Here is a 16,440-nt window from a genome sequence, read left to right on the forward strand (position 1 = left end):
GCTCATTTCATCTCGTTCTATCTATCTTTAATGAGACTTCCACTAATGACATGAAGACCCACGGTACTCCAGGCATGAGCTCGTGCTCTTTATTCTCCATGCGGCTCCCGTTTGCTTTCTCACAGAGGTTCACACTAGCTCAAACTTGCACTCGCTTGATCTCGGAATTTATTATCAATGAGTTCACGTTGAAAAATCTCGGGCAGGCTCATATTAGCTGAGATGTGTACTCGCTCACTCTTGGAATGTCTGTTCTCAATGAGGCTCCCGATCACTAATCTCACGGAGGACCACGCTAGACCAGACTAACAATCGCTTGAGCTCTAACTCTCTATTCTCAACGTAGCTCACGTTCACTACCTTACGGAGGGATCACGGTTGTTGAGACTTGAGCTCCCGCACCTGACAAAATTTCCTGAAAGAGTTTATTAGTACGATACACTACATAGCGCCATCAATTTGGACGTTTCTTGATCAAGGAAACTAGTCAGGTGTTGCCTTTTGGTCTCTTTGCTTCCTTCTCATCCTGTAGGACTTGTAGAAGCCTCCTTCGTGTTGTTTCGTATGACATTTCTGGAAGGACAAGGAAAAACAGTCATTAGCCAAAATACTACTCGCAACAATATTACCCTGCTCACATATAAATATGCCTTTGAAACCAGATCGGGGAAAAACGGGCAACACTTGGTCCTTTTCTCTAAGAGATAACATCCTCTACTATCACATCCAGCACATTATAGAACTGGACTCGGCGGGACTCAAAATAAAACTCTACTTGAAATTCAACATCAATTATACCAATTTCGGTTTTCGATCTAATGGTTTGTACATGAAAGCATATTAAAGTTCTACTTATATGTCACAAACGACGAATGCATAACAATGTTCTGCACAATAATTATTGACACCTAACAATAAAACATTCTTTTGTTTTCTCATCATGAACTTTGCGTCCGCTACTGGGCTGGAAACATGGGCTTCTTCCATGACTGTAATATTTCACATTGGTACTAACTGTAGGACCAACCCTTACGAGCGGCACGAAAACCTACTTATTTCTGCACACCTTACGTCTTTCCTTATTAAATCTGTAAGGTTTTTTATATTTCTGATAATTTCGAATTTTGAGGTTTTTGCCAGATTTGGAGGGTGTATGTGTAGCGGTTTAAAGAACATAGATATTCTAGATAAGGCCAGAAATTTATGACCTTTTTCTGGGATCAATGCGATGTCATTTTCATAGGCTTCTTGGAATATGGCTCCACAAATAAGAAGAATTGTTATTGTTTGTCACTGGGCAAACTACGGCGTGCTCTGCAGATCAAGAGACGAGAGCTGCAAGGTAATTCTGTCAAACTCAATCATAACAATGCAAATCCTCACATAGTCATGATGACAAAGCAGAAAATCATGAAAATGGGATGGAAAGTCTTCCCTCAGCCTTCCCAAAGTTCACATTTGGCTCCTTCGAATTTCTTGATCTTTGGTCGTTTGAAGATCAACTTGCGAGAAAACACATTCGATGGTGACAAGTTCCTCTTCTCTTGTGTGAAACACTGGTGTAAAAATCAGCCACCTGAATTTTACAAAACCGCATTCAAGGCATATAAAGAATGTTGGACGAGATGTGTCAGAGCTGGTGGAGGCTACATTAAATAATATGGTATGTAGCCAAAGGATCAAAGTACGTTCATCTAAACTTTCATCATCATATTGCAAATAATAATAATAATGAAAACCATCTCTGTAAAACTTATTAAACTTTCCTTATTTAAACAGCTGTTCTACTCCCACTTCCTCCTTTTGCTCAGTGGCCACGTATTTCGATTCATTGGCACATTGTAGAAAACATAATTCAATTGGCGACTTGATAGATTTGTTATGATGCCGTATATTAGCAGTAAGGATATTTAGGTGATACCTACACTTTAACATGGGATATTAACTGTACCGCTACAGCGTTTGATGAATTAAACCAGGGACCAAAGATAGTAGTTGGGTGGTGAGCCAAATATAAGTGTGATATATACTAGACTAGTGGTTCTCAACCTAATTCCTATTACAATCCCCCTTTTATCACATCCTCTTGCTAGCGATCCCTTTACAATATCTGGTTTGTAATAAGTTTGTGTGAAATTTTTAATATACCTATAGAGGAGATCTCACGATACCCATCTGTTTTTTATAATTAAAGAATCCATTTCTTGTACATAGTGGATACAGTAACTTCTCTGAAAGCAGAGAAATTAAAACCAAATTTGGTAAGTTCATTCATATTATAAATATCGAATCCGATTCATCATACTGTTTCAAAATGGAGGCCGTCTGAAAATTTTAAAACCTCATAACTCATGATAAAATATTTTGTAGACTTCGTTGTTCTTAACAGTTCTTCGTTGTTTTGTCAATAAAAATACCTATCAGAACAAAATTCAAAATAATAGTTAAAAATATTTTCGGCATTAAATTATAATTATATTTATCTCTTCCGCTTATCTTTGGACCCCATGAAACCCCCTCGCAACCCTTAGGGGTCGCGATCTCCAGGTTGAGAAACCTTGTACTACACTACGCAGCACCGCTTAGACATTATGTGCTCTATGCTCAGTTGTGTTTAGCGTTGTATTAAGAGTTTGAAAACAAACTTCCGTATTTAGTAACATCTAAGTGAAGTTAGGTACGATTTATATACAAAAAGGCCATCCACGGCCTTTCCACAGGGTTGTCCAAACAAAGAGAAATCAAAGTATGGGAATATTTCTCACCTACCTTAATGTCTGGTAATGTACTTGAACAACACTACGGACATATCGTGACTGGTCTTTTTGTATAATAAGTATACTTACGTGTTACTAAATATGGAAGTTATCATCACTCGTTTTTCACCCTCTTAATACAACGCTAATAACGACTCTACATAAAGTCTGATAGGTTTTGATGTGTTGTACACGTTTCTCTCTCCCCTCATTGGAGTATATGTGCTAACCTTGGATTATCTATCGGTTTCAGTTCTTTTCGTATTGGGTTATCTATTTGCTACAAGAGTAAATAGAAATTGTATGAAAAATGTCAAAGAATAACAGGAGATTATTTCGGACATCTCGATTGGCTTATTCTATGTTTCAGTGTTCTTAAACGACCGTTCTAATCTCAATTTGATTGGTTGTCATTACTCGTACAACTTCCATATACTCTGGCGCCTACTATCTAGTGTTTCCAAGTACAGTTAAAACTACAAATCGCAGCCGAGACTAGTGTGCTCTACCTTGCTACCAATGCTGATTGACGCTGAATAACATTTGGCAGTTCCTTGTTTTGAGTGAACAGGTCTTCGTTCTAAGATACACTTTAGCATAGGTGATTATAATCATAAAATTTTAATAAGTATATGTGAGTAATCAATCGTTTTCAAATTTGAGAAACTCGAGAATTCTTTTAACCTTTAAAGGAACTTTTGAAACATATATGACAAAAAGTTTTAAAGCTGTATTTTGATTTTCTAAATATATTTTTCAAGGATTTCAAATCTGGAATCAGGCGAGTGTCGAAATTTCTAAACAAGAGCTACTCGGACAATGAAATAGACAAGCTAGCCGATTACTTGGACATAAAAAACTTCAGGAAGCATAAATCAGCAGATTTTGGATCACTTGCCAAAGGAGTTTCGAAAGAAGGAGAGCAGCCATTTATTAGAAAAGGTAAGTGCACACCACTTGACTTCAAATATTTTTAATAGTTTCTTCATTCAATTTCTACGCGACCTGTGAGTATGGGTATCATGTAACAGAGCTGAAATAACACAACTGACATTCAAGGTTTTGTTTAAGGGTAGAGGTATACTCTCATTATGGAGATGTTATATGACCAGTGTGCAGTGTGAACATAAGCCTCTATATTTTAATTATCTCCTCATTTAGGGAAGATGACGTAATCAATAGGAAGCTCCGTTTTCTGTACTCTTTTGACAAGGGTGGTAAATGTTGAGTCGTATGAAAGGGAATAGAATGGTAGTATAAACTTTATCCGACCCCCAGCCCTCACAGTGGTATCATTCAAATATTTTAACAACCGATTCGAATTTGGAATAGCGGAAAAGCTAGTTAGATTAATTAGGGTAGGTCTATGTTTAAATGAATCTCAAAGTAAAGTCCGAGTATAAAAATTCTTGTCCACGGGCTTTCACGTCGAGAATGATCTGAAACAAGGAGATGCGTTGTCGCCATTATTATTCAACTTTGTTCTGGGGTGCGCTTTAAGGAAAATCAAAGACAGCAACCAGGGTCTGAAGCTGAATGGTACTCACCAGGTTATGGCGTATTCTGATCATGTAAATCTGATCGTGGATGAAAGGAGAACAATAGAAAATATGCAGAAATCTTGTGAAACGCTTGCAGGCACATGGGTTTAGAAGTAAACAAAGAGAAAAGTAAATACATGGAAGTTCATCGGGATCGTGAAACTTCAAATTATGGATGCGTTCACATATCAAATAATACTTTCGACAAAGTGGATACTTTCAAATATTTAAGATCAATATTAACAGACCAAAAGTACATTCACGAAGAAATTAATTGTCTACTAGAAGGTGGGAATTCCTGATATTATTTAGTTCAAAGTCTCCTTTAGTCGCGAATTCTGTCGAGGAATGTGAAGCTTAAAATACATAAAACGATAATCATGCCTGTTGTGCTGTTTGCTTTCGAAACATGACCGCATACTCTGAGGGAAGAACTAAGACTGAAAGCATTTCAGAACAAGGTCCTGAGACGAGTATTCGGAGCAAAGAGAAACGAGAACGGAAAAGACGTAAACTTCATAACAAGGAACTACATAATTTATTCTGTTTACCAAATATTGCTAGGGTGAAGTCTAGGAGGCTCTGCTGGGCAGATCTTGTAGCCAGAATGGAAGAAAGTAGGAACGCTTTCAAAGTTTTAGCTGTAAATCAAATTGAAGAGCAACCATTAGGAAGACCTAGGTCAGATGAGAGGACAATATTAAGATGAATCTAAGAGAAATAGGAATAATAAATAGAAACTGGATCTAGTTGCATAAGGAAAGAAGTCAGTGGAGAGGTTTTCTGAATGCGGCATTGATCTCCCGTGTTCCAAAGGCCATACAGGTAGTTAGTTAGTTTTGTCATTCAAAAAGTAAATTGATGTAGAATTAATATTACCTAGATATTAGTATATGATTATATTATCATGTATTTTTGGCTACTTCATCCTACAGAAGTTAAAACGAATCACATTTATCAAGAAACGTCATTCGTAGTAAACTTTTGGCAAAACTATAATATAGGTTTTCAGTTTCGTAATAAAAATAGTTTCGTCCAGTCATAGAATTTGCCATCAACTGAAATAGCTATTTCTTCTCCTTATTGAAAGATAGCAGCGACGCCTCTTTGAGTTCCAGAACACAAGAACATCAGGGGCTTAATTTTGTATCGCTTTGCCTCAGTGTAACTCAAAATTCTTCGGTTAGGGGAAGAAGAAATGTATCTTGATTTTTGTCATTTTATAGGTGAATGATTTGAAATTAATGTGTAATCTCAACCGCAGCATGTCTTAACTACCTCTTTAAAAACCTTAAAGTAAAAAATGCACTAATTCTCAAAAATAGAACTATGGAAATATTTTTTTCGGTAAGTATTGGCTTTAGAGGTGGAGAGTAAATTGTAAGAACAACTTCCGGAGAAATTTTAACAACTGGAACGATACCACTGTCCATACGGTCGTCCAGTTGTGCTAGAAAGATGCCTTACCAATTACGCAACGTCAGTGCTAGAATGAAGGAAGATGTTCAACATAATTTAGAAAGAACGCCTTAGTTACTAACAAGAAATGTAAGAATCTCTCACTTTGATACTCTATTACATTACGTTGATCCCAGAATAGCTTTGTCATTGTTAGCATTAGCCTAGCTATTCTTAGGGGAAGAAATTCTTCAATTTACAATAATTAAGATAATTTTAAACTTATCTGGTAATAGTATGTTGTGAATCAACAATTAAGATAATTAATACACTTTATATTGATTTCTTTTAAATACTATTACTCTCATAATTAGTGTAGCGGAGGTACGGAGACTCAATGCTACAGAGTTTACCTCTGGTGCGTATGGTTTCTGGTTCGATCCGCATCCAAGTAAGTTTGTGGTGGACAACATCGTGTCCATGGATTTTGACAGGGTACTCCCGTTTTCTCCCTCATTTTTATTCCACCAATTCTTAGATCATCATTCACTTGTTTTAATCATCCGTTTTCCTTAGCCGAAAGGGCATAATCGTAGGACGTGCAACGGAATTATTTAATTTTTCACTTCATTTTACATATTTATGTGTTACTGAAAATAAGGTAAGATATTAGCATAACTAGATATTAGTATTTCTCTGCTAGACCATAATTTATACACTTTCTCATAATTAAAACAATTTTAATATTGTATTTAAACCCAATATGTTATTAATTAGATTTTATTATTATAATTAGAAATACATAACTACAAATATAATAATAAAATATTATCAAGATTTGAAGCTTTCCTGGCGGCGTATATTATAAAGTTTTTCTCGGGCAATCAGCCAGGTGAAAACTGGTGGATAGGCCAACGTTTCGAGAGCTGTCATCGTTCTCATCTTCAGGGATAATTGCCCTGATGACGAGAACGATGACAGCTCTCAAAACGTTGGCCTATCCACCAGTTTTCACCTGGCTGATTGCCCGAGAAGAACTTTATCAAAATAGTATCAATCATCATAAATATTTTGATAATTAAAACAATGTTAAACTTATAAGTAATATTAGTAGCAGATATTCTAGAAAATAATGTTTATCTGCTGAAATATAATCTTTACTACTAATAATTAATAAAAATAAGTTTAATCTTTATTTAAAAGCAAGACAAAATTGCTTACTTAAATAACTTCAGAAAATGATTTTAGTTTAGCATTTAGATGATTTCATTAATACCGTGAGAAAAATGTAACTATAAACATAACAAAACATTATCAATCAGTATAAATAAATATTTAATTGGTATATACAGTGAAACCTCTACTAACGGACACCTCTATAAAGCGGACACCTCCCGTAACGGACACATTTTGTAATCCCCAAACACTGCAATAGGGAAAAACATATTGGCAAACCTCTCTAAAGCGGACACTCTCTAATACGGACACGGACAGTCTTTTTTGTCTTTTATAGGTATTATTTACCTCCGTATTACGGACACTTTCTCTAGAAACAAGTTAAAAAGTATAGTAAAAATTCATTTTTCATATATGTCACCAAGGAAGCAATGTGACATTTAGCTTCCTCAACTGTCTGCTCAGCAACCCAGATGAAGAGTCTCCGTTTAGCAACACTCTCATGTATTTTGCATGCATCTTACTCCCACCCAAGCTATTTTAGACACAAAAGTGATTGACAGTTGCCCGACGTTTGGGATGACATGTTATGCTACTGTCCCTCTGGAATCTCTGACCAAGCAGAAGACAAGTTTGGTATTTTTTGCCCGCGGTTATGCATATTGTCTCAAAAAAGACACTTCTAGACTGCAATTAACCAACAAATTAAAGCGATATACTGAAAACGTAGTAAGTAGTGATAAGTGTAAAGTACAGAGAACTATAGCATCTTATTTCAATGTTGTGCCTCGAACATAGAGTATTGGATAGCGGATGGTAATGCTGGTATCGTAACATTTTGGTAATATTCGTAAATACACTATTCACGCAAAAAAATTTTTTCTAATTACATATCACCTTGATTACTAATTTACGTAAGAAAATATTGAAACCTCTTTAAGACGGACACCTCTCTATAGCGGACAATTTTTGATTCCCCACGGCTGTCCGCTTTAGAGAGGTTTCACTGTAGTAATTTATTTTTAGCGATTAAAAATGTTTTGTTTTGTTTATAGTTTCAAACTTATGTAGTAACAATACATTATGAATCAGCAACAAAGGTAATTTATAGACTTTAAACTAATTACTGGTAAATAATATAAATAATACTAAAACTTAAGTTGATTTATACTAACAATAAGATATATTCTAAATATCAATATTTATCTACTAGATGATAATTTATAATAATTAAAATAACTTAAATGTTGCTACTGAAAGCAAGATTATTGACCTTCTAACAGGCTAATTTTAAAATATATTCATTACTTGTAAAATAATATTAAATTTTTATTTTAGCAAAACATGATTCATATTCTGAAAGATAGTTTATACATTTTGTATTAAATAGAATAATATTAAACTTATATTTATTAACAAAACAGCATGAATAAGCTACAAAATGATTTAGATAATAGTTTGAAACTTATATAATTGTGATTATTACATTGTAAATTACGTAGGAAGATAACAATTCATAATACATAAAACAATTTAAAATGCTTACACAAGTAATATATCACCTAAGATATCTTTATCTACTGTATCTTTAAGCACCTATCTGGGAATTAAGAAAAGCAACTTAAGAAATTTCATATACGTCGGGATGAAATAGCAAAAGTGCCTATCAAACACGAAAACCTGATCTGACTTACTCCAGATATTGCTAAACATTAAGAAATTACAGTGGAAATACTGAAAATTCACGAGTTTTAAACGGTTTCAAAGCCTAAGTATGATCAAGACTTTTAATTAAATGTTAGAACAATAAAAGCTATGAATTATGGACATCAGAAGTACACAAATATTTATCCTTAAAAGATGCAATTTATTATTAAATTATATGCAATTTACACTAAATGCATTTGTTATAAATGTAAATGTAGGGTAAATTAAAATACTGTAAATAGTGTTTGAATCACTCGAGCGACAAGGAGAAAGATCTCTCTCTGTCATGGAGAGAAGAGCGAATTTGTCATGGAAGAGAAAGACTTCAGATAGAGTTCTTGCCATATTGAAAATTCTCAAAAATCAATCAATCAATCAATCAATCTATTTGTCTATTGAACGTTTCCGAGGATTCCTATAAAAAGTACCAGTAGTTTATTAGTAGTTTATTTAGAAAAGAGAATAATTTCAAGTTCAGTTTCCAATTATTCAACACGAATGGTGGTTCACCAAGCCATTGGCCTGTTACAGACTGAGGACTCAAGTAGAAATTCTGTAAAAATATATCATTTCTGGTTTTATTGTTAATCGTAATAGACCAAAGACAACAAGAAATGGATGCAGCATCTCAGGAATAGTTCCTTCCTCTGCTCTTATCACTATACTAAAACAAAAAATGGTTGAAGATAACTGCAACTTCCGGTTTCAATATTAATTCTCAGAAAGGAAAAGTGGTAACATGCTTGGGGGCCAAATCTAAAGACAAACGTACGTTTCATAGTCTCTGGCACTGGCCATAATCTCTTCAGATAAATCAGTGAAACTTGAACCATACATAGAAAGTAGTGCCCAGTGTCATAACTGAGATTTTTCTGGGAGAAGGGGGGCAAGCATTAATACGCGTATTTGGCCTCCCTAGAAAAAGTTGTTTTTCTAATTCTTTGGTCCCTTTTTCATCTTTTTCTTACTCTTTATGGGGTCCTTCCGCACGGCAAGATCTGCGGGGCCGTTAGTTACACCCCTGGGTCCGTTCCATACATGACAAATTAATTAAGGAGACAGTATTAACAAATCTCAAATCCGTATGAATAAATATTATTTCCTGGGGCCCCTAAATGTAGACATTTCTTTTTTACTGAAATCGGCTCAGGACTCATTTTTGTTTTATTTACCTTTTGTGTGCTGTTTGTTTATGGAATGCAGTGCACCAATTTTATGCTTCATTTATAAAAAAAATGAAATGAAATCTAAGTTTTACGTCCCACTGTTATACCGGTTAGGCTAAAGGAGACGGTGATGATGAGACATGAGTGAAATGAAGAAAATGGGAGGAAACGGGAGAACCCCGAGAAAACCGACGAGCACGGTGTTTGTCCATCACAAAGTCCACACGGCGCGAGCTGGGATCGAACCAGAGACCCCAAGCACCGGAGGTGAACTCTTTACCACTGAGCCACCGTGCCACCTCATTTATAATTTCATGTTCGTATCGCATATGGAGTAAGAAAACTTTGTCTTAAAATGTGACCACCGGCGGGGAGATTCTCTGGGGGAACAGTTGCCCCCTGCCCTCAAAAGTTACGGCCCTGGTAGTGCCACAGTACGATTAAGGAAACAACAGTAAAAGAACGTGTGATTAGAACAACAAAAATGATACTTTTAGGGAGAAACAATAATTTACACTGAAATCACTGCAACTCATAATGAACCCCCTGACCTTGCGGAACTCAACTCTGCCTGATATTTTACAAATAATTAACGTAAGACAACTTTCAACTGATAATTTAAATACATATAAATATATTCGAATTGCTCTTTCTTTATTCTTCCACTATGCATATTGTAAGTGTTTCTTTTAATTTGATTTATAGCTTCGTGTAATATTGTAGTTTCATTTTATAATAATTAATGTACATTTCTTAATAATAATAATAATAATAATAATAATAATAATAATAATAATAATAATAATAATAATAATAATAATAATAATAATAATAATAATAATAATAATAATGTAATTAGTAGTAGTAGTAATACTAGTAGTATATGTAGTTCATTAGCTATTATCAAAGTGATTGATAGGGAATATTAAATGTAATGACATACTTTCTATTCTTTATTATAGGCCAAGTGGGTGGTTGGAATGAAGAGTTTACTCCAGAGTTGTTGGCCAGAGCGGACAAATGGATCGAAGAGAACTTGAAAAACACTGATCTTCGATTTCCTCTATAAACAAAGTGTGTTTATCACTGTACTTCCTAAATAAATACAAATATAACCATTTTCTAAAATGACAGCTAATCAACATATTGTCATTGCATTTATTGTCTGCAATTATTTTTAAATGTTCAATTTGGAAACGGTTTACTATAGTGTACGATTGGCTTCTAAAATAGAAAGAACGGAAAAAGAAAGAAACTCTGGCCAAGCACGTTTCTCAGGAAGACCACGTTTCTGCAATATTACTCAAGAAATTTTAAGACTTAACCTGAAATAAATTTTTAATTAGACAAAGATGATTTATATTTCTTTGATACAATTTTCAACTGTGCGTGAGAGTAACAAATTTTTAGAGATGGGTGGTTAAGTTTTTTGAAGGACAGTGTACCTCCTTTCTGTGACAAAAACTTCCAAAAGAGATTACGAATGGTACTGGTATGCAATTTTCCTGACAATATTGGTTGCAGTCAAGTATATTTTTAATTTGGAAGTATAAATTTATATTTTTTCTAAATATATACCTATATGTACCAGTATATTATACATAAAATTCTAGATAGTCTTAAGAAATATTAATAATCTTCGAGAAACATTTTTTTCGATAGACGAGGGTCCCACTAAATCTTTCGCAACACATTAGAATTCAAGAGTGTTGTTATTACCAGAACAATTTAGTTTCCTATGTGAGGCAATCCAAGTATCCAAAATTTGAAGTCAACCGTTGCTAAAGTATCTTTAAAATTTGTAATTTTTAATATCAAAATGCCTGACAAATTACTCCTTCAAGAGTAACTTCCCGCTCCTCAGTTCATTCTTACCTCCTTATCAAGAAGAAGCAAAGTTCACCAGAAATACACTTCTACGATGCGCGATATATTGAACTTAGCATCGGTAAGTGTTACAATGAATACGTCCCAGAAGCTGTTCAGTTTCGGCGGTATCAGAGTACACTTGGCCACACTGCTGTACCGCGTGACTAAGAAGATACTATAGACTGAAATAGTGATGTCGTCATTTCCTTTCCGTTACCAGGGTGATCGCCATGTCTTTTTCTATACAAACGCGTGAAGCGAATGCTGTATTTTAAAATATAGTACAAATAATGACAACGGCTGTAAATTAATTATAAATTTGTAATTATAAAATGTTTTAACGACCGATAAAGTTGGTGAGAAGGGGTACAGATTTAGAATATAGAAATTACGAATACAATCAAGAAAATTCATAAAGAAAGAGTAATATCTAAGGAACTTATTTCTAAAAGCACCACATCTTTAAGTGATAAGGTGGAAATCAAATAATTAATGAAAATGTCATTATCATATAATGTACCTTAAGAAGCAATTATACACATTATAAACCCCCTAACGTGCAGATTGAAAAAATGTCGGCACAACGAAAACTGTAAAAATATACAATTAAAAAAAATCTTTTACAACGATGTTGATTCTATTGGGACATTTGCTTTCGTTATGTTCACTCTTGATAATGGAAGACCACAATATTAATGTCTTCAATATTACAAAAGAAAGGGGAAAAACGCAAGCCTTTGGAAAATTTCAATCCGGACCATCAGTGGATATAGCAAGATCTTTTCTTATATTACCTACCAACTTTTTTTTTGAAAAGCATTTAGAAACAGTACAATAAGAAAATATCCATTTATGAATGGTTCAGCGTATATTCTAATGAACTGTTAAACTTTAATCCTGTTCACGTATGCAATGTTATGATACTTATATTAATGAATCCAATATTTTCCGGAATTATTTAAGATTAATATCAGATTATGAACAAACATTAGTATATTTTTCTTTTTCTGTATATGTTTTTTTAAGCTTCATTGATTAGAAATATTTAAAAAGGAACATAAATGTTTCATTCATTCTCATGTTTGCAATTCCAAAATATTTCATCACTGTTTTCGCTTTGCATTTAGGTATTTAAGCTACTTGTTGTTTAGAAAATAAAATGGCGATCACCATGACAACGAAAAGGATGTGACGTCACACTATTTCAGTCTATTGCTTATCTCGTGGCAATCTCACCTTGATGATTGCGCATGCGCCGTACAGTTGCACATTTACTTAAGCTACTATAAATGAATCAACCTCTGTATATTGCGTAATGACTTGAAGGTTGATAAATGCTTTTCATTGTGTTCTATGCAATCGTTTTATCAATTTACAGTTTTTATAATATGAATCACTAACATTAAAATAGTGTTTGCAATGTAAAGCATGAGTGAACTAGTGTCGCTTACAAAACTCGTGATGCTTGTCTATGCAAATCATAATCTATGCAAAGCACAGTCTTGTTAGACAAGTAAAATTTACATATTAATATGTAGGATCTAGCAAACTCGAGTGTAATGCATATCATTATGCTAATTAGCACACGGTTAGACACATGAATCGAGATTCCAGCTTTACAACATATCATCCAGGGAGTCACAATTTTGACTTGTATATACTCCCAAGCATCAGTGCACGTGGCACGTACCTAACCACTGCAGCTGGAAAACTATTTGTGTTTTGGTTCGCTGTTAGCCAAGTTATCACAGCAAACCAGACACAAAACATCATCACATAAGTTTTCTTCTTAGTGTTTTCTGTTATGTTTTCCTTCACGAGAAGACTATAAAGATCGATTCGGTTGTTTTGTCTTCTTTCTTTTGATTAGCCATAAACTACTTCACGGGTGTGTCAGCGTATATGTTGTGATCTAATGCAGCTGAGACTTAAAAATATCATAGATTGCCATTGTTTTTATCAAGATTCCTCACAATCCATTCATTTGTAGCTGAATTGGTGAACTTCTTAAAAGTGTCCAACATAGTTATTTTAGAGGTTCCATTCTTTGTGAGAAGTAGTGCGGTGGAAATGACACCACACTTTCCCCGATATTCTTAAAATAATCTGAACTTCTTTTAAGAGGTGTGGTTCAGGTTATCCAATAATATCCTTCCATTAGGAGTCCAATAAAGATTCATGATTTTACTGCATGTATCCTATGAAATTCTTTTTCTTTCATTCACCCAGATAGATTTGAAGCTCTTATACTTCCAACAGAACCACTGGTAACAAAATGTGACTTGTAATCACCCGAGGAAAAACAAAAAATACGGAGGAAGGTTGTTATCAATGGCAGTAGTGCAGCAGTTATTTTGCTTACTTGCTTCCATCCTTTTACAAGCAACCTGAAATGTGGTTACTCTTGTTTCGTTCATGCTCCAAGTGCATCCACGTGTAGAGGTCTGCATGGGCCCGGCCTGGATTTTTAGCCTGGGCCCGGCCCGACACGTGAATTCATAACGTGAGGCCCGTCCCGAGTCCGAAATATGTTTTAGCATTTAAGCCCGAACTCGTATGATAATCAAATGAACCCGAAATAAGCCCGAATTACAGAAACTCAATAATTAACGCAAAATTATATTTTTATTTAAAGCAACTAGAAGTTTAAGTTTGCAGTTGTGCTTTAAAAGTTCTCCAGAAAGAACGTCCAATAAATAAAGTTATACAGTATATTTGCCAAGTTAGTCCCAAAAAGGCCAAAGAAATATGATTGTATGTATAAATATTTACGGCCGAAGTCTGGCCCGAACCCGAAGTGGTATATGTTTTGTGGGCCCGAGTCCGTGCAGACCTCCACCAGACCGTAGCTTCAGGTGCACAATTGGGCAGCGGTGGCTCAGTGGTAGAGCGTTCACCTCTGGTGCTTGGGGTCCCGGGTTCGATCCCAGCCTCGCCAAGTGAACTTTGTGGTGGACAAACACTGTGTGCGTGGGTTTTCTCGGGGTTCTCCCGTTTCCTCCCACTTTCTTCATTCCACCATTTCATTCATTACTCACCATCACCGTCTCCATTAGTCTAACCGGCATAATCGTGAGACGTAAAACTCAAAGATTTCATTTCATTTTCAGGTGCACAATTCTCAGACTTCTTCAACATCTTTAAATTGAAACGTATCGCCCGAGCAATATTAGTAGATTCCGCTGATATTATAGAAAGATTCTTCTGCCGTTTAAAAAAGCTACTAAATCAATCCTACTAAGGAACTTCTTCATTCTCTGCAACATTTTTACGTACAAAACTCTAGCATATTGATATGAGAACATAAACGCTTCTCCTGGAATTAATAATAAATAATTAGCTGATGTTTTCTTAAATAGTCCTCAAGAGCTTTCTCTTGTGTATCGGAAAACGCAATTCTGTTTATGAAGTACTCAACACCGAAGGACGGTTGTAGATTGTTAACGACGTGCTCTTCTTTAGTGAGTTGTAAACAATATCATGCCAGGGTTTAAAGCCGTACCTTATAATCTCTGTCTATGTCTTGGAAAAACTTCTTTCCAGTTTTTGCTTCCTTTGCAATTTGAACCATGACGTCCGGTAAAATCATCGTGTCTCATTTTTCTTTTTTTAAATAGTAATATTGACAAATTAGCTTATAGTCTCCCAGTTGGAAGTATTAAATTGTCAATTTTAAAAGTTTCGGGTACTACTGATAGCCTTGCTCATAACTTTTAAATTTTGATAACTTATTTCAGAGATGAAAATTCCTTTTAGTGTTAATTGTGGGCCCACAAATTTCTTCCATCAGTGTAAGTTATTGTATTACCTATAGGAGATGTGGATCTGTAAATCTCTATTACATAATTATTTGAAATGTTACATTTCACTTGAAATAGTTTTGTTAGGTTGGTTTTCTATATACATTTTGAATATTGACCTGTTAACTGTCATCTAAAATATGAAAGTATTTTCGACGTACGTAATGTATAGATCCCGCGCGGTCACTCGTTGTCTAGTCGGGTTTATAAAGTGATGTTTGAATAATCATTTTGAAAAAATGTGTGTAAACTGGGCATGCGACCGCGGAGCGATTAAACGTAGTCTCATTTGTGAATATGTTGATATTTTAATAAAATGTGTATATCTCCGACGATGTGCGTTATATTTGTCAAATCTTTTGTTCGATAGAACGATATTCTTCTTTGTTTACCCAGTCTATATCCACCTGACGCGTTTTATTTGCTGCCATATTTATGCTCTGTTTATATGTGTTTGTATGAAATATAAAGTAAATGAATGTGGGTTGTATTTTCTTCTTTGCATGAAGTATTTATGTCTTTCATTAACTTTATTGTACTAACAATTACTAAGTGCATGCTATGATAAAGTAGTTTAGCAGCTTACCGTGAAATATTTATAATGCAAAATAAACCCAAAATTCTATACAGTAAAATTCTTATTCTCAGAACTATTCAACTTACCCCACCATCTCCTCAGTGATTATAGAATCTCCATGGTGTGATTTTCTTTGGAGCAAGCTGAAAGCAACTGTACGTCCAAGAAATATCAGTGAATCTATTTTAATAACATAGTGAAAGCTTAATCCGTTGAGAGACCTTCTTAATTATTTTTCGTTCCATAACTGGCGTCTAAGTGGAAACAGTTCGACTCTCGATTCAATCAGCTCGAAAATATCGTTTAGATTTTTTTTTAATTAAAGTGACAAATTTCATCCCATATATACGACTGACTAATCGACAAGTAAATGAGTGTTTAAATTATTTTGAAAGTGAAATCCTCAAAAAACGAAAATTATTTACCCAACCTGTGCCTATATTGGCCACT

The 16,440-nt window shown here is 34.6% G+C and overlaps 1 protein-coding gene across 1 annotated transcript in view; it reads left to right on the top strand.

Moving 5' to 3' along the window:
* Positions 1-16,440, top strand: part of LOC145692617 (uncharacterized) — an 82,734-nt gene that overhangs the window by 17,691 nt on the left and 48,603 nt on the right. Inside the window, 1 exon segment of the mRNA XM_081767939.1 lies at positions 3,518-3,698. Within this exon segment, the coding sequence (XP_081624065.1) occupies positions 3,518-3,698 (181 nt within the window).

The sequence above is a fragment of the Thermobia domestica genome, chromosome 8 (genome assembly GCF_964235325.1).
Source record: "Thermobia domestica chromosome 8, izTheDome1.hap1.1, whole genome shotgun sequence".
Taxonomy (NCBI): domain Eukaryota; kingdom Metazoa; phylum Arthropoda; class Insecta; order Zygentoma; family Lepismatidae; genus Thermobia; species Thermobia domestica.